Source organism: Phaethon lepturus, unplaced genomic scaffold, assembly GCF_000687285.1.
Source record: "Phaethon lepturus isolate BGI_N335 unplaced genomic scaffold, ASM68728v1 scaffold29558, whole genome shotgun sequence".
NCBI lineage: Eukaryota > Metazoa > Chordata > Aves > Phaethontiformes > Phaethontidae > Phaethon > Phaethon lepturus.
The window spans coordinates 6,295-25,590 of record NW_010560229.1 but is presented as its reverse complement, the minus strand read 5'-3'; the positions used below and the strand labels follow the sequence as shown (position 1 = coordinate 25,590).

Sequence of the window (19,296 nt, the reverse complement as noted above, 5' to 3'; positions counted from 1 at the left end):
CCCCCAATCTCCTCTCAGACATGTTGAGATTCATGAGGTGTTTGTTCTGCCTTTTTCTGTCCTTATTAGCAAATGCAGTCACACGCTTCCAGGCCAAATGTAATTCTTTTTTCCCCTTCTGTCAAATAATCTCTGTATTTCTCGTCAATTTTGTATAATTTTGGGGAGTCTTTCTGTGCGAGTGCTCAGCTGTGGAATCCGTTAAGCTCAACACAGTAAGAGAATCACTGCTGAATAGAATGTGTCTTAGGCTCATCTTAAATATGTTTTGTTTTCTTGTATAAAACACTCCCTTAAAAATAATTTTTTTTAAGATGTTTGGTTATGAATCCCTTCAGTTATCTGGTCACTCCTTTGCTGACTTATTTAAAAAAAAATACTAAGCATGGGTGTATTGTGATCTTCTCTGGCTCAAAGTGAGGCATTTGGGGGAAAAAAAATACCAACATTTAATTTTAGTATCTTTTGGTGTTCATGTTGCAGTAGTTGCAGATCTCAGTATGTACAAATTCAAAGTGACTGTACCCGCAAAGTTTTAATTTTTCTTGCTATGACTGTGTTGTAGTGCAGCAAGGATTTAAAATCTTAGTTTAACTTTGCTTTCAGCTACAAAACAGGAACACATTAACATAGAACATATAAACGTAAAGCTGTTACATCTGAACTTCTGGTCATATAAACCACTTTTTTGCATCACTCTTCCTGTGTGAATCCTTTTTGGGGGGAGTGGGCAGGTGGCTCTGGGGAGAAAATACGCTGTGACTTTCTTATGCTAATTGAGTAAGGTTTGTGATGGTAATTCATAAGGACTTGTCTGTTTCAGTGTAATAAAATACTAAAGCAGATTGTCAAGTCTTGAAATTAAATGTTATTTTAACTGGACAAGTAGTGTTTGCACAATATACAAGTAGTGAGTTTGAGTTTTGGAGTTTGGAATATGGGATTGAAGTACTTATTGTATGGACTGCTGATATTTTTGTGGGAATTCTCATCAGAGGAGACCTGGCAATGGTTTTATATTTCTTTGTATGTTTTGGTAACAGACCTATCCAAATAAAACACTGTCTGTGGCTGTTTGGTTTAAAAAAAATAAATAGATACATATATACACACTTTTAAATAACCATGTAACTTGTATTGCCCGAGATCTTTACAGTGCTGAAACTTAAAATAATTCCTCTATGCTAACTTGAGAATAATTGCAGCTTTGTTCCTTTTTTTTGTGTTTCAGGGAAATGAGGCAAGCTACCCTTTGGAAATGTGCTCACACTGTAAGTTTTTTTTAATTGCTACATTATAGAGAGGTTAATCTTATTTGGAGATCAATATGTACAGCTTTCATGTATGAATTTACTGCTTGAAAAATTATACCGTTCATATACAAATCAAAAGAGTAAAATTAAAAAGGTGAAAGATTACCTTTGGAAAAAATAGAGCTTTTGCTTTTAGGTTGTAAAATCAAACATGAGTCCATCTTTAAAAAAAAAAAAAAACACCTTACAGAGATTTTTTTCAATTTTTCTATTAGAATACGAAACAAACTTATGATAGGTTTGATGTCTGTACACTGAAGCATTATAACTGGTAGTTCACCTGGTCGGGCTTCTCCATCAGTCCCAGTGCCAGCTCCTCAGAGGTGTGGAACAGCTTTTGGTGCAGTATGTGTGATGTTAGGAGTGAAGTATATTGCCTAAGCTGTCTTTGCACTCTCAGAGGAAAAGAGAGGTTGAGGCTAAAAGAGCTTTTTTTTTTTTTTCTTGTGTATACTTGCAGCCAAGCATTTAGGTGAGAAGCCGCTTGGTGTTATTTGCTTTTGGCCACGTGAGCATAAAATTTGTATTTCCACCTCATGGGGTTAGGCTACCCTGTAAAAATAACAAAGTATTTCTTCCCTAAAGCTGACCAAAGAAAGGGTTGTCTTGTGAAGTGTCCCCGGGGTATTATGTTAAGCGTGCTTATTTTTAAACTGCTTTTTTCCTTTAATGTTTTTCTTCAGCACTAAATCACGTGTAGACCTGTGTGTGTATGTATGGACTGCTTGATAAAATTCCTCATCTTCAGTGAATCAGATCTTGTTTTTAAACAGTATAATAAATTCTTCAAGGCAGGGACTGTTTTCTAGCTTGCTTTCACCATGCTGGTTGTAACTGAACTCCAGCTCTCGTAAGTGGAATAGTAATAGAAACTAAATAATTGTGGAGGAATCTTTTTTTCTAAATATGTTTTTCAGAGAAATGACGCTTTAGCTAGTAATTGTCAAGTCTGCTCTGCCTAATACACTTGTCCACATGAATTACAATTGGAGGCATCAGTTTGTAAACACTTGAGAACCTTATCCGCAGCACTACATTGCTCTGTTATGCTGTCAGTGGATGTTTTGTTGAATATGGATGTGTGGGTAGAAGCTTCATATTTGATGAAGACTTTAGTAGTCTTTTCCTGAATCATGTATATCAATCTTACTCCTCCATTGGTCAGGTTTTCCTTAGGGATAAACTGTCTTTGGAAGAGTTGGGTTTTTTTTTTAACTAGATGTGTTTCTGCCAGAGTTGTAAGCAGTGTATTGCCATCCTTAGCTTTTGATTTTAGGACAAGATATATTCATTGGTAGCAACTGCCAACCTAAATGTTTATTACTGAGCTTGCTTGCCCCCTTTTATTGCAGAGAAAGAGAAGATTTCTGCATGTTATTCTGTGGTTAAACTGTATGTTGAGGATATCATCGTGTAAATCTGAGGTTTTGCATGATTAAAGCTTTTTCTACTTTGATGGCTCTTCTTGCAGTACAGAGAAAGTCACCTGCTTCTCTGGGCAACTAATTATATATGCTAGGGTAGACGTAGTTATCAGAGATATCCCTTTGCTTGATTGTGCCTAATTGCTGGAATGATTGCACGGTGCTTAAAGGTTCTGAATGTCGTGGAAGAGCAGGGGTTTTGGGGGCACAGATGTGTACAGTAGCATGTCTGTGAGTAAGTTCACTAAGTAGGTATTCACCTCGTTCTTCAGATGTTCTTCATGCTCCTTCCAGGTAGTTGTTACTGACAGGATAAAAGCTTTTCAGGGCAAGACCAGACAATGTTTTTGAAGCTAATTTTGTTTTAAAATTGGCAGTTACAGGAAGCAAATTTAGGGTACTACGCAGAGGATACACACCGTTAAACAGACAAGAACATTCTTTTCACCCTTCATTTTGGAACATTTTTTTTTTTCAGTGGGTGAACTAGTGCTGTTGGATTCCTTAAAACGGTATTGTTTTGTTTCTCAGCTGTGCTGTGTCTGAGAAATTACTGAAAATTTAGTGCTGTTTTACATGGTGAAAATTTGATGTCAGCCAAGTTATGTCAAATTATCCATGAGAAAATTTTATCAGAGCAAAAAGCTGAAGAAAACTATTTTATAGTGTAGTAAACAATATTTTGCAGTATAGTATTTTATAGCAGAAAAGAATTTAATTAACACTAATAAACAATATTTAGAGTATGCTTTGGTTTTAGGATGAGACTAGTATCTCTTTCCTAACTTAGGGAATTGTAATTGACACATCTGAAGTCATGCGAAGGATTAGGCCAGCTGCGTGTAAGCATATACAAGACAAGTGGTTGAATGTGTTCTCAAGGGCGTCATCTTTTTGAAATCTGATCTCCAAGACTGAAATGGCTGTCTTGGTTGCTACTCTGAAACATTATATTCGTGAATCAGGCAAGACTGTAGATAGAGGTGAGAGCTTTTGCTGAAGGTCTGTTTTATTTTGAGATCTCTGCAATCTACTCTGATGGGGAAATTTTTTTTTTTAACCTGGAAACATTTAAAATAAATTTCAGAATGTTTTCTTTACAAAAATATTTTTTTCTAATACCTTAGCAATATTCTTGTTTATAATGATCTTGTATTGGAAAAACATGTGGGATCTAGGCTCTCTGGCCCCACTCTGGTCTGTTTTTTGTAAGTTATAAATTTGAGCCAGTGTCTTAAGAGTATCTGAACAGCCAACCTTTTAAATATGGGTTTAAACATTTAGGTAAACGTTTAGATTTCAGAAGTGCTCAGCACCTCTTTGCTGAGAGATGTACAGGTTTTCTAAGGGTTGTACACTTTGCAGATGCCTGCGTATTGTGTGCTCTGCAGCAATGGGTGTGTGGTGCTTCTGAATACGTAAGCAATTATCCTGTTAAATTATCACTGAATGCAGTGGATTTCAGAGATCTGTATTTTTAAGGCATTCTTTACTTTTTGACTATCACATTAAAAGGAAGATAACCATGTACCTTTACATTGACTAGAAAAAAAATACTTAATTTTTTCAGAAAATACTTTTCTCTACGTAGAGCACACTGCTCTCCAGAAATTTGCTTTTAATGAAGCTTTTTGAGCTGCCACTTGAATGCTTTTTACAATACTATCTGAGTATCAGTTATGTGAATAACAGCTTGAAATAAACACACACTTACTTTAAAGCATAATGGATCATCCCCTGCTGTTGCGTTAGGGGAAAGGAGTGGGGTATTCAGTAGTATGGATCAACATACTAGAGTGTCCAGCTGGGAGATAAAGCTCCTGTACTAAAATGGGAGTTACACAGAGCATTTGCATGTGCTTTCTTGGAAGCATGGAGTCCTTGCATTTTAACCTGAGTCATCACATTTTTGGATGTATGCAAATGAATTCAAGATATGAAGCAGGTTGGCTCTAGAATTTTAATACTTGGATGGAAGAGGAATCTTGAAAATACTGATAATTCTTTAACAAAAAATCCTTAATACTGGAACTGCTTAAAACCCCCCACCTCGTTGTGTTAGCTACAAGGTGAATGAAGTTCAAAATGGATTATGAAGTAAGTATAAATAATTCTGTGTGCTTTAAAACAGTGAATAATTTGATGTTTCTACAGGGCTACCAGCAAAGCCTGTTAGAAAAACATTTAAGAGGTATTATTTCCAGCCAGTTAGTAAGTTTGTAAACTCAGGCATCGGTGCCAAGCTGATGGGATACTTTCCGATTCTGCTGAAGAGCGTAGGAAGCCTAGAGCCTCATGTCAGCTGGTGAGCAAAGCACAAAAAAGGCTAACTTAAGTTTGAGGTTAGAGGAACGCTCGCTGCGGCCAGAGCTCAAGGAAGCTCAGACCACTGTGATGAGTCACAGGCGAACTCTGCCTCAAACGATGTAAACAAAGCTTGATCCTCCTTATTTTGCTCAGTGATGTTATGACCCTGTTTACACTATTGTGGACTGGATTTCCTAGTGTTTTCATCTCTGTCCTGGTATCCTGAGCTTGTCTTGTAAAATTCTGTCTGCTACTGCCACCATCAGTCCTTCCAGCTCAGATGCCTTCACTGTATCTGAACTGTCCTGTGCCTTGCATTTCCAGTATGGCTTCAGGATGTTTATGTGGGCACTAGGTTGCCTGTAAGGAGCCCTCGGAGAAGGACGAAAGAAGTACTTCTGTTCAGCGTGTCCAGAGAAGGGCAACAAAGCTGGTGAGGGGTTTGGAGCACAAGTCTGATGAGGAGCGGCTGAGGGAACTGGAGTTGTTCAGTCTGGGGAAGAGGAGGCTGAGAGGAGACCTTATCGCTCTCTACAACTGCCTGAAAGGGGATTGTGGCGATGAGGGTGTTGGTCTCTTCTCCCAAGTGACTGGCAATAGGACGAGAGGAAATGGCCTCAAGTTGCGCCAGGGGAGGTTTAGATTGGATATTAGGAAAAATTTCTTCACTGAGAGAGTGGTCAAGCATTGGAACAGGCTGCCCAGGGAGGTGGTGGAGTCACCATCTCTGGAAGTGTTCAAAAAACATGTGGATGTGGTGCTTCAGGACATGGTTTAGGGGACACAGTGGCACTGGATTAATGGTTGGACTTGATGATCTTGAAGGTCCTTTCCAACCTTAATGATTCTGTGATTCTGTGAAATTCATTCAGTACTCTGTTCGTCAGTGATAGCTATGTGAAATTTTAAGAAAGTAGATCTGCTAAGTGTTGAAAAACAAATGAGGACTGTTACATATGCGCATTTGTGGAGGAAGTATGACCAAAAAATTAATAGGATATTTTTGAAACTTGCTGTTATACATAAATGTCACTGTATTCCTTTAAAGATTCAAACCACATCAAACAAAACCCAAACCCAAAAAAACTATATGGTTTTTAGGTAAGTTAAGCCCAGGCAGAGAGAATCAGCAGAAGTGATGGCTGTGAATTAAAGGAAGAAAGAATAGACCAAACCAACACGAATTTAAAGTAAGACTTATACTGTAATGCATTCATCCTTTATTTTATATTATTATTTTATTTTTAAAGCTATTTTATGAACACAAAGCTGTTTCTGAAATATGACTTTTCAAGTGTGCAAGCTTTTTAAATTCCAGCTTGTGGAAAGGATTTTAAAGGTAGGTGAGGTGCTTGTAATACATTTAAGGAAAAAAATAATGACACTGTTCTGATGTGGAATTCTCATGCAGTCAGTTAAGAAACACTGATCTGCAGATGTTTTTTCCATAGAACTTTGCCTATTCCTATAATTACTTCGATTTTTCATTATTTTCTCCTCCACAGTGTGTCCATTGCCAGAAACAAAACATTTGACAAGATTGAGATTTGGTCAGCTTTTGGCAGAGATACCAATTTCTTCTGTACTGTTCTTTGACTTGTTTGGTTCCCCACCCCCCGCTCCCCAAGAGCAGAACCTCTCTCAGCTCCCTAGTGCAGGGAAACCCTTTACTTGAATGTTTCAAGGCTAGGAATGACAAATTTGTAATGCCATTCCTAGAAGAAACTGCTGCTAAATACCTGTACCTGGATGGTTTATTGCAGTTGAACTGGAACTGACCATATGAGCTATGGTGTGTGTATGTGGAGAAAGAGTAATTAATGTTTTCTAAGTATGAAGATTCTTTTAAAATTTTGTAATTTAGGCAATTGTTGCTTTGCTACAGTTCAGCAAAACACAAAAAACATTCTTGAGAAATATTCTTACATGCCTCTCTAACCTCTTCCCCTTCCCATCATCTGATTCTTGTTTTTTATCATTTATAATCTTGACCTCTTTGACTATGGTATTTGAAAGAAAAAAATGAATTGGTGCTTTATTTTGTCTTAAGCATTGCTGGTTTGTAAATTTAAGTATCTGGCTAATTGCAAATGCAAGGCTGGTTAACTGAACAGTGGTTCTTATGCCCAGCAGATGACGGCAGAGCACGTACTTTCAGTGTAGCATCGCTTGTTAACCTTGTGTGCTATGTAACAGTTTCTGAATGTCCCAGTAGAATGTTCTTTTATTAATAAATATTGGTAGGTCCTGCTAGAGATAGATTAGCTCGAGATAAAATATCTTTCTGGCAGAAGTTTGCCTTCTTAGCACCTCTTGTGTGGAAGATCTTATCTCTACTTCAGCAGGCCAGTGTGGTGGCAGAGTTGGTCTTGCCTCTTTTGTGCCAGCTGTAATAATTTAAAACTACGTAGCATTGCTTGATTGGCTTGTATATGTGGTAATTAGCTCCACTTCATAGCAGAACACTGACAGAATTCCGGGTCTCACTTTCAGTCTTAGCTTTGTATTGTGAGGGAAAAATACTGTGGACATTAGTTGCCAAACCACTGGACTGGAGTAATGAAATAAGACTTTGCTTAACGCTACTTTGGGGTTCTGAGAAATTATGCTATCTAATGGCTGCTGGTCTTCAGTCCTGGCTCAGGCACCTGTTGGATTACATCCTCACCTGTAAAAATTTCATTGCTGTAGTCTCAATACGTACGTAGGGTTTTCTTAAATGTAAGTTAGAAATGTTTCAAAGTTTGCACTTCATTAACTCATTAGTTTGTGTGGCAAGTGAGAAGACATCCAGCCATGTTAATGCTTCTTTCATTATTCTCCATTGTAATTTTGCGAAATTACAGAACTACGAAGTATTTCAGGTTGCTTAGGAGGCTTTAATGGTTCTATTTTAGTCAGTGCTAGTCTTTCTATTAATATTGGAAGTGAGATTTCACTGCTCTGGTAAGAGGACGAAGATGCATTACGTACACTACAAATAATACTTTCAATACTTTTTGTTTCAAAGTGGAGTTACATTTTTTTTAAAGAAATAAATAATGCATATACCTCATATTGTTCTTGTTTTTTCCAGTAGGAAATAGTTTTAGTAGTAACCCTCACAGAACTTACTTCAGGGTTTCCCAGCATGAGTTCTAGATGCAATTGTTAACTTCTGATTTAAAAAAATAGATCATTTGTGAGGGATTTGTCCTAACAAAATAATGTCCAATTACATGAAAGATGATGTGATTTCTGAGTCCAGATAAGGAAGCAGGAGAGTTGTGGTTGGACCAAGACATCATTTTAAACATGACTAGTAAGAGTAGAGAGACTGATGCCATGGCTGGACATAGTCCTTCCATATATTACTGTAATAGAGGTATAAATTATGTCTATTCATACATTCAGTTTACACTGGAAGATGTGTTTACATATGTAGTGTGACAAGCCATGCTTAATGTTTTTGTGCTTTTTCAAATGCTTATGCTCTTGAGGATTTTTTTAGGATATTAACTCTTCCTGTGTGAGTTGCAAGTCTGGAGTAGAGCTTGCAGTACAAATGAGATTCCCATATTAACAGCTTGCCAAGGTGCTGGCTTTGCATTAAACTGTAGTGGGTCTAATAGCTTTCTGGTAGCAGGGCAAGGATTGAGGGTAGATAGTGCCTACCATTTCAAAGACTGACTGACTCCATTTACAGTTTTAAGATTTTTAAGGAAAATAGGAACCAAGGAGTTTCTGTGGACAGAAGCAGGAGTTGACAAATACCTCGGTATATTGCTGAGAAGCAGCATTTTGTGCTGGTGGAACTCAAAAGCAACTATTTGGGCTAATTGCCAGTGGAGCTGTGCTTTGCCATTCTCTTCTAATACTGTCGTCTTTTAGTCTCATGATTATGTTCTACGTATAGCTTACCATATGGCGGTAGGGCTCCTTTTGCATGATCCAGAGGGGTTTCTGCATAGCTATGTTGACAGTAATGTGCTCTTGGTGCTGCGGTGCAATGTTGTGCTGTTAAGGGCACACCTTCAATCATGTTCTAGGTTCCGCTTAAACTGGTGGCAAAAGGAACATGGCTTCGTTACAGTTGCGAGCCTAATTAGTTGTAATAGCAAATTGCCTACTGGAAATGAGGGAAACTACTTTAAGTTGCTGCAAATGCTGTTTAGCCTTATTTTTATAGCCCAAGAGGCAGAATCAGGTCTGTCACTTGCTGGCACAGCAAAGGGAAGATTGTTCTGGGAGTATTGACTCTTTTTTGCCCTCTGCCTCTAGTTGCAAGCAGTTACCAAGACTGACTTAACTGCAGAATGTCCAAATTTACTATTCAGGCAAAATGAGTCATGACAGAAAATGATCTCGTGCTTCTGGACTTTGTCATGCTCTCTCCATTTCATTCTGAGATACTCTGGATTTGTGTCTGGTTGTTTTTTAGACAAGGGTATCAAGAAATTTAAATGGAAGTTTGTTACTGCTTTCATAGAGGATCAGGCTGCAATTTCCAAACGTAAAGCTCTGCACGTTGGCTGACCTTATGTACTAGAAAGACTTAAGTGCTGTTTGTTTTTACGCTGCGCTTTTACAAAAGCCTAAGATGGTATTAATGTGATGTAAAGTGGATCAGGTGGCACGTATGTGCCTTGTAGAAGTTACGAAACAATTTCTTTTACTATTGGAGCAAACGCACTGAAAGGAGCTAAGAAATTTTGAGGAGACTGTTCATTTTGAGAAAGAAATTGGTATGGGGAGCTTGAAAGCTTCATGTTCTGTAAGATATGTTTGCTGTAGTTTGCTGTATGCTCGCCACTTCCTAGGGCTTCCCAAGAACCTCGGTTCCTCCTTTATAACCAAACATGGTGAACAATTTGAACTAACTTTGGGCTTGTAAGTAAAACTGCTGATAGGGAATTTTCAGGTTGTTACAGGGACAATTTTTCAAGCTTTTCAGCAGTAACAAAGTACAAGATTTTTTTTTTTTTAGTGATGATTATGGATTCACAGATCTAGTCTATTCATGACAAAATCAGAGGTGGAATCTCAAAATAATTGAGATTCTTTTTAAATGTTAAGAGGATGGATGAAGTGGTACTGCTGCAGAACCTGAATCTGTTTTAACTTCTGGGACAAAAAAATAGAGGTATGCAGGTCATGGCTACAGGTATGTCTTATTTTCTGTTTGAGATGGAGAAAAAAAAAATTATCTTGGGTCTATCCAGATGATGTTTTGAGTAGGTGAGCGATGACTGGTCAACAGTGGGACTGTGCTAACCTGCTTAACTTGCACGTATCCCAGGAGATCTCATCTTTGATGTGCTGAAGAAGCACTAGTTTTGCTAATATGTTTACTAACATAATTATCTAACATATTATGTTAGTGTGGTGTAAACATAATGCTGGCTCCTTCAAAGAAAACTCAGTGTCTTTTTTAATTTCTTCATACCTGGTATTTGTAAGAGCTGTCTGACTGCGAACTAGCTAAGCATTCTGAATCCTTAAAGATGTTGTGTCAGCATGTGGTTATTCAGTGACTCAAGAGGCTGACTGTATTATGGCTGATGCAGGAAGGAAAAAAGGTAAGGTTTATTTTAAATAAAATGAAAAAGCTTGTGTTTGTCTTCAGAATTTGACATTATCTTTATAATCTTCCATGAGAGTGTTTAATAGTTGTAATAAAGTAGGAGAAATTCTGGTAGGAAGGCAATGAAGAAACGGGCATTGTATTTAACTGGCAAGGGGTTTACTGAAGCACTTCTGAGAATAGGTGTGGTTTTTATTTTTTCCTTTCAGTTGATGCTGATGAGATAAAACGACTAGGAAAGAGATTTAAGAAGCTTGATTTGGACAATTCTGGTTCTTTGAGCGTGGAAGAGTTCATGTCTTTACCTGAATTGCAACAGAACCCATTAGTACAGCGAGTAATAGATATATTTGACACAGACGGAAATGGAGAAGTGGACTTCAAAGGTAAGGCACAGTGCGTTGTGACAGGTGGTGGCATTTTGTCAGAGTTCTTCGAGCTTTGGAATTCAAACTTTGCTTCAGCTGAGAAAGGAGGGGTGAGAAAACTTGTTAATCAAAAATAAGGTGCTAATTCCTAGTGAAACTGAATACCAGTAAAACTAGTTTCTCTGGCGCATTAGGGTAATGCACTCCTGAATGCCTGAATGAAATGCTTAAAAGAGCAGATTGTTTTGTAATAGCTTTCCAGGCCATACTGACTTAGGAACTCGTTAAGTATCTCTTAAAGTACACTAATTCAGACTCTTAATTGTGATGCTATCTGAAGTATATTTTTAGGCTAAAGAGACTATGAAAAAAGTGGGATAGTCTGTGTAAGTTGTGTGTCTGTGCATAAGTTGTATTTATCCAAATGCTGTTATGAGATCTCTTTTGGAGTGTTTTAAAAACAGTTATCTAAATTTCTAAATTGTGAAAGTGGTCCAGATTTTTATGTTGATACTTCCTTTACAGGATTCTTTTTATGATCTTAGGCAGACAATTCAAGTAATTACTCAAAAATTTCAGACCTTTTAAAGATTCATGATTAAAAGGGCCAGCAGGTTAAAAATCTTCAGTACTAGTTTGTTAGAACAGTCACTGACCCATAGAGGTGATAATGTCTGTAACTTATGTTCAAGGTAATACTTACTATCTCTTATTGCTCATGACTAGAAAAGGTTAATCATTTTTTCTTGAGATTTTTTGGAAAAAGTTATTAATCTCATTTATATTGACAGGCTGACAGTTTAAAGAAAATGTTAACACACAAAAGCTGCTGGCCTTTACAAAACCCTTTAAATTTCTATAGGGAGAACTACAGCCTAACTGGAATGTTGAGTTTGAGACTTTCGTGGTATCAATTTCCAAAGCACTAGATGTTGCATGTAACTGTCCAAAATTCTCTGGTGAAAAATAGGGAGTGAGGAAAGATGGTGGTATATTGTATGTGACATTGAGTGGTGACTAATATAATTTCCAAGAGCTGTTCCTGTTGGGTGGGAACAGGAAGTTGTCAAAATCAGTTTTTCATAGTAAAATGATGCTGCTGCCGTAAGCGGCAATGAATTCTATTGTTGTTGTCTGGCCAAGTTCGATTCCTTTAACTTCTTTATTTCTGTCTTGGAGGGAAGCACAAAGGAAAGGTTTTAAACTGAAAGAGGGTAGGTTTAGGTTGGGCATGAGGAAGAAAATTTTTATGATGTGAGTGATGAGGCATTGGAACAGGTTGCCCAGAGAAGTCGCGGATGCCCCATTGCTGGAAGTGTTCAAGGTCAGGTTGGACAGGGCTTTGAGCAACCTGGTCTAGTGAAAGATGTCCCTGCCCATGACAGAGGGTTGGACTAGATGATCTTTGAATGTCCCTTCCAACCCAAACCATTTTGTGGTTCTATGAAAAGGAAAATTACTAGTCCGAGGAAACTTGCATTCTTTTTCTGAAAGACCTAAACATTTTAAAATTTATCTTTAAGCATAATGCTGTTAAAAATAATCATGTTATCAGTCAAGCATTTGGATAATAAATCATATAGGATTTCTTGATTTAATTGCACAAAACTTGTTGAAACGGTAGTAGGCCTTTCAACCTATATTGCTATACCTCCGTATTGTCTCTATACCGTAGTTCAGCTTGCAGTTTTGCACTTGTCACTTTTACCACAAAAAGCTCTAGGAAGCCTAGTTATAGGATCTCATCCAGAAACACTACTTGCCAGGGTTTTATTTTTTTTGGCAACTCAAGAGTTTGCTCATGGGATGACTACTTCATTGTTAGTCAGTGTGTAAATTTTCTTTTAACCCTATTTCTTATAGAAAAGTTTTGGGTTTGTTTTTTTTCAGGAATTTATTTTAGAGCAGTTTTCAGTTTGATGTAATTCTTGCTTTAAGTTGAGAAAGCAATCTTGAGAGGAGCTGTACAATTAGAATCCCCACTGGAGTAGCTTTAGTAGAGATCTTGAAGTTTGATATCAGATTCTGGTGAAAGTCTAGTTCAGAATTAAATACTGGAGTGAACAAGTCTGTTCAGTGAGCGCAGTATTGGATTTGAAGTACTTACCATTAAAGAACATTAAAGCATCAAAGTATGTGGATGCTTAAGTGTCACAAGGTAGAAAACATTTTAAAGTTTTAGGGTAATTTAGATTCTTTTTACAATTTCTAAAAATCTCTTAATGTTGGTTTATTAATAAAATACACTTTTTTCTAAATGTTTTTCTTGTATTCTTTAGAATTTATAGAAGGAGTCTCCCAGTTCAGTGTCAAAGGAGATAAGGAACAGAAGTTGAGGTGTAAGTATTTTGATTTCTTTTTTCTTAACAAAATTTTTTTGATCCTTAAAAATAAACTTTTGTCAGTTAACATTGAGAAATCAGTAAATTCAGATTCTTTGAAGAAGTGGGAAGTCATGAAGGTAGATTGTAAGCTTTTGCACATATTGTCATTTGTGCGAAGAATTTGCCAGCACACTTTTCTGCAGAGAATGTTTGAGGAGGTTGGCTTCTGAATTTCTTCAGTCGTTTCCCATTAAAAAAAAAAAAAAAATCATTATAAGAATACTTGCTACACAGTTTTGTGAACTAATGTGCATTGCTTTATGGTAGCATAAAAATAATATTAAATTTTTCCTACTACCGTAGAACAGCAGTAAATTCTTGTTTGAGAACTGCATCTTGGGAAGACAACATGGCCCAAGCTTTTGGAGTGGGGCAGGGAATAGGTTCAGTCACGCATGTGGCTTTCAATAACTAAGAAATAGGTTTAGGAAAGAAATCTGCTGCGCTGAAATGGTTAAAAATAAATTCAGTCTTAATGCCAAATTGCTTGTAGCAAAGTAACCAGGTGGAATTTTGATTCATGTGTGTTTTCTGCTTGCAAATGAACCCCTGCCTGGGTATTTCACTTGCGGTGGTGAAGATTTTTCCAGTTCAGTGTGTATGGAATTCTTTTACTGCTGGTGCTAAAACAATCGTGATTGACATTTCTACAGTGAGTTTTTTCTTTTAAATTCAATAGTAGCACAATTCATTGTGTTGTTTCTGATGCTTCCTGTTTTTCAGAATGAAATGGAAAGCTGTTAGAAATCTCACTTGAAATGCAGTATTTTTCTCAGTTTGTGCAGGATTGTGTCATCACTTATTGTTAATGCAAAGCACATGAATGTATATTGCTCTTTTCTGACTGCATTTGTTACTGCAAGTTTTACACATATACATATATATTTTACCTCTGCAGTTGCTTTCCGCATTTATGATATGGACAAAGATGGTTATATCTCAAATGGAGAGCTCTTCCAGGTGCTGAAGATGATGGTTGGGAACAATCTCAAAGACACTCAGTTACAGCAAATTGTAGATAAAACCATAATTAATGCAGATAAGGATGGTGACGGAAGAATATCCTTTGAAGAATTCTGTGCTGTAAGTAACCCCTAAAGAGAACTTTGATAATTTGGAATTTAAAAAAGGAGGAAAAATGGTGAACAGTATAAAGAGTAAGGTTATAAAAGAAGAGTGTTTTTTGTGATCTGGCAACAGTCACTCTGTGACACAGCTGTATTATAGATGGTATTGTCATCTTGTGGCTTCCAATAGAGCAATGTGTCTTACGGCATATGAGCAAGTCATGAATTGGTACGTTCAGGATGCAGACTCTCCCGTTGACTCTAGCATGCCTGAAGATTGCTTTTTATAAAGTAATTTCTATGTCATTTTATGACATAGTAAACACAAGACCAGTCCTAATTATTTTTGTATGTAGATGAAAACGCTAGCCTGATGTGAAGATGTATATTGGATTCCAGTCTCCATGCTGGTAGAAAATAGCAGCTTTGAAGATGAGTTGCAGGAGACTGGCTTGTTGTAGGAGGCTGGTTTTCGTTATTTTCAACAGTTTAATTTGATTAAAAAAGAAGCAGCACTTTCAGTTGTTCTAAATGTCTCTAGCTGCTTAATAGAATACACTGAGTGAAAAAAACCAAAGCATGGTTGGGCAGGCATGTACAGTCTGCTGAGGAGGAGGGGAATGCTTCAAAGGACCTGACCGCAGTAAAACCAGCATAGGTCGTAGCAGATGCCTCTTTCAAAAAGTGTCACTGTCAGGGGTGGTGTGTGAAGGAGAGGGGTGTGTTCCACAGACAAGACCTTTAGGTTAATCTCCTGATCTCTAAACTAGGTGTCTGCTCCAAATCGCCCTTCAGAAAGGTTTATCTTCACAGGGTGTGGAGAGAGCCTGGGGAGATAATCACTGGCTACAGAACAAGGGGATTTTAGAAAGGCCAGAGTAGCCGGATTTGTGTCAGTTACAGGGAGAGTAACCCCTCAAGTGCTGCTCTTAAAAAGGCAGAGACAGTTGAAAGACGCATTTTAAAAACTGTTGGGGCATTACTGAGCAGAATGCTTGAATGTAGTGCTGGAGACTTGAAATGGTTGATTTTCAGCCATGTCATATATTTGTTTAATTAGTTAACAGCAAGTTTTAAATTCCTTCTCTCTTAAAAAAAAAAACAAAAACAAACCAAAACTAAATGACACATTGAAACTTGAACATTTGAAAACCTCAATCATGAGTGTTTACAGGTTAATTTTAAATAGTGTGTTCATGAACACACTGCTGTGTAGCACACTTTAAGTCCATAGGCACTCAGGCATTGCTTTTGTTTCCTACTCGTTGAATTTATAACTTGAGGTCAAACATAACTTGTTCATACTCATGATCAATGCAAATTCTAAAAAAAAAAAAAAACAAACCCGAAAAAATTGCTCTCCTCCAAACTATTAAAGTAAAAAGGTATGATTATCTGCATATTTTTTTGGTAGAGTTCAGTTATTTTTGTGGCATCATGTGAAAACACTTGGTCATCTGCAAAGAACTCGGAATGAGTTGTAGCCTGCAAACACCTAGATTTGTGAAATACCAGTTTATTTCTTGCACTAGGCTATTGTCTTCTGGTTATCCATTGAATAGGATGTTGCCTTCTGTCCTTCTGCCCAGACTTCCTGTCTTGTCCTACTGTTTGGTTTTCTTCTATGTTTCTTTTAGTTTCTTCAGTTTTTGTTGACCTCCAGCAAGTCCCCTTTCACTCCTACGATCTCTTACCCTCTTGTTCTTGCATTTTACCTTTGAATTTTGTGCTGTCTCTATACAAAAATACTTTTTTGGTTGTGGCAGTTGGCCATCGCGCTTGGCCTTTGAATTTTGTTTCCGCGTTATAAAAAGTTCCCCTGCCATTGCACTTTTCCTTTTCCTTTCTCTGTGCATGAACCGTACACCTTTGAACACTGGTGCGTGCTGCTTTGTCAGAAATCCTGCTGCCTTTCCTAAGTTCCCTCGCTTCTCGCGTAAAGGTGCGCAGTTTTGCAGAGTGTTTTAGAAGTAAAGTTAGCACTTCATTTAACATGCAGAAACATAATACAAGGTTGGAATAAGAGATGGAAAGCCAAAATGGTGTAACTTATACTGTTTTTTTTCAGTAGTAATTATATTGTAGTAATATAATTACCTTGGGTAATAGATAATTCATTCATGTATCTCGCAGTACTTGTGAAATGTAAATTAGTTTGGAGAGGCCAGGCAGGTACTGTAATTACGATTGACCCAAGTGCATTTTCTGAATGAAGTGTATAATTTGTATCTCACTAACTTTCAATTTTCATGTGTTTATGAACACTTTTCTCCCAGGTTGTAGGAGGCCTAGATATCCACAAAAAGATGGTCGTAGACGTGTGACTCTGTAGGGCACCACCCAACACTTTTGCTTTCTTCTCCATCTCTGAAGATCTGCTCAAGACGTCCAGCAATGCTCTCTGTGTATTTAAATGGAAGTATTTTTCTCTGTGAAGCCACATTTTCCAACATGAGCCTCATGAAGCCAACTAAGTGTTATTGAACTTTTATTCTCTCAATAACTCAGTGTAGCACTTTAAAGTCTGAAGGACAGCAAAGATGGAAAGAGCATATCAGTGTGGTGGAGAAAGGGAAGGGGTTGGCTTTTTAATTTATTTTTCTTCATCTTTTATAACAAGGAAATATCTATCTATATATATATATGTGTGTGTGTATTTATATATAGATATATATGTAGCTTTCTATATGTAGTAGCTAGGTGGGCTTTAATTTAATATACTTGATTCAGAAACAAAACTAGAGTACAAAGTGCCAAGCAGAATATTAACAGTTCAATATATGGATATATGTCCTTACTTTTATTTCACACAGTTTTATATATATAGTAGAAGAATGTAAAATTTTAACTGGGTGTTAGGTCAATGCTTTTCCTTTTCCTGTGACTGTTCAGATGTTTCTATATATTGACTGGCTGACAAAGCATTGCTTCTTATTAATTCACCTTAATTACATTTTTTTGTAACACAGGAGACTAAGTTTATTTATACCTGTTAATATATTACCAGGGACTGTGTCTCTTTGCTAACTAACTTAGTACAGTTCTACTTAATATGAGAATATAGTTTAATGCTACTGCCAAGAACTAGCCCTCGTGTGCATATAGTAACTGCCGAATGCTTTGATGGCCGCTGGATTTCGTCACCTAGGAATGCAGAGCAGTTACAGCTCTCCTGAAGTTAAGGCAAATCTGCTGTTCTGGATTCATTTTAGATACAGCCGCTCAAGGTGTTAGGCGTTAGGCGCATTCATGGCTTTCCCTTGTGCTTAGCTTAACGAAACTAGGATCGATGCCGGATTCCCATCTTAACTTTGCTGATACAGTTCTTAGATTATAAAATGTTCTTGCCATTTAAATTCTGTTGTTTCAACCATGATAGTTTCCCCTCTGCATTTAAAGAATACTACAGGTAGCATAAATAACTGGTAATATTATATATATATATGTATATAGGATTCATACAGGGGGAAAATCTTGTTAACCTACGCCATAGAGGAGGAAAACTTCACACTATCTAAATTTATACCTCTTGTGGTTCTCCAGTCCTTTGCCTGGAGAATTTTTTTCTTTTCTAGATTTGTCCATATCATAATTTGTAACAGACGGTAACTTGATATATTTGTGTGATATAAAAGTAGCGAGCCATGTTTTACAACTTTATATCATCCCTTCCCTTTTCTGCAATGGTACTATTGGCTGGGAGAAAAATACTTGCTAGATTTTTTTTTTTTAGGACAGTACATCTTTCCTGTATAGTAGTTTTTCTATTAAAAAAATCATTTTATAATCAGCATTGGAAAGTGCAGGTTGTCTGAACCTACTTCAGTTGAGCACCTGTCTGCCATAGCTGTTCCTTCAACTGAGTGCTGCACGTCATGGGCTCTGTCTGTGAGAGAGAAATCCAGGTGCTTGGTGTCCTTGCATGACATGAAGTTTTGCATGTAGATCGATTTGAAATGTTCCTCTTGTTTACATAATTTGCATAATGTAAAAGATAATGTTGCCAAACTTTGGTAAATGTTGATGTTCAAAACAAATCTCCACTACATGTAACTTTTCTTCCTCTGGATCAGTACGTGGCTTATAATCCCAGCCAGTGGTTGCATCTGTTCCAGTGTCAACTGCCATGTGCTCTGCTTCAAGGGGGAACTAGTCTTTTGTGAATTTTTTGTACATAAGTATTTGTTACAAACATTTTAGCAAATGCTTTTGATTTCTCTTACTTGCTTGTGCATATCTTGGCTGGCATAGAAATTAGTGCTAATGTTATTTCCTTAGGGGGTTTGGAAGGGGAGGGATGAGGTTTTAGTTTTTGGGGGGGGTTTTTTGTTTTTTTGTTTTTTTTTTTTTAGTTTGTGTGGGGAAAAATGATTTATATTGAATGTTTAGTTTTTCCTCTGCATGCTACATCATATGTTGTGGGAACTATAAGAACCTTCATACTATATGAATACAAAAATAAAATATTTGAACCTTGGCTGGGGTGCTTCAGTACTTACCTAGACCTTTCCCATTCAACTTGAAGCAGCTTTGCATCCTGCTCTAAAGAAAAGACAACTTGCTGTTCACAGGTTTTTTTGTCCCCTCTTTTATTATAGATTTACTAAAATACTGTACAGGCTGCAGACACTCCTGAATACTGCCAGGCTTCATTTCAGTGTTTCAATACCACTTAAGTTATTTTTTTTTTGTTAAAGGTACATCTGGTTCACTTTGTTAAATGTCCAAATTAGATAAAATACCTTAAATCCTACTACACTCAGAATGATTGTTCCAAGTAGGTTATTTTAAAAAACAAAACAAAAATCCTGAACCTTAATGTAGGTGGGGAATGAAAGGCAGTTTCTTTCTCCAGGAGCAGCCTGAGAGC

General features: G+C 37.1%; 1 protein-coding gene across 1 annotated transcript; it reads left to right on the top strand.

Moving 5' to 3' along the window:
- Positions 1 to 1,236: 1,236 nt before the first annotated feature.
- Positions 1,237 to 18,903, top strand: PPP3R1 (protein phosphatase 3, regulatory subunit B, alpha). Its single transcript, XM_010293615.1, has 6 exons — positions 1,237 to 1,271; positions 10,817 to 10,993; positions 13,255 to 13,314; positions 14,258 to 14,442; positions 16,703 to 18,734; positions 18,779 to 18,903. Exons 1-5 carry the CDS (start codon positions 1,259 to 1,261, stop codon positions 16,748 to 16,750), a joined length of 483 nt encoding a protein of 160 aa, XP_010291917.1. The 5' UTR covers positions 1,237 to 1,258; the 3' UTR covers positions 16,751 to 18,734; positions 18,779 to 18,903.
- The last annotated feature ends 393 nt before the right edge of the window (positions 18,904 to 19,296 follow it).

Coding starts and splice junctions, on each gene's coding strand:
- PPP3R1 (XM_010293615.1), top strand. Junction 10,994..13,254: donor TGGAGAAGTGGACTTCAAAG/GTAAGGCACAGT, acceptor TGTATTCTTTAG/AATTTATAGAAGGAGTCTCC. Junction 13,315..14,257: donor TAAGGAACAGAAGTTGAGGT/GTAAGTATTTTG, acceptor TTACCTCTGCAG/TTGCTTTCCGCATTTATGAT.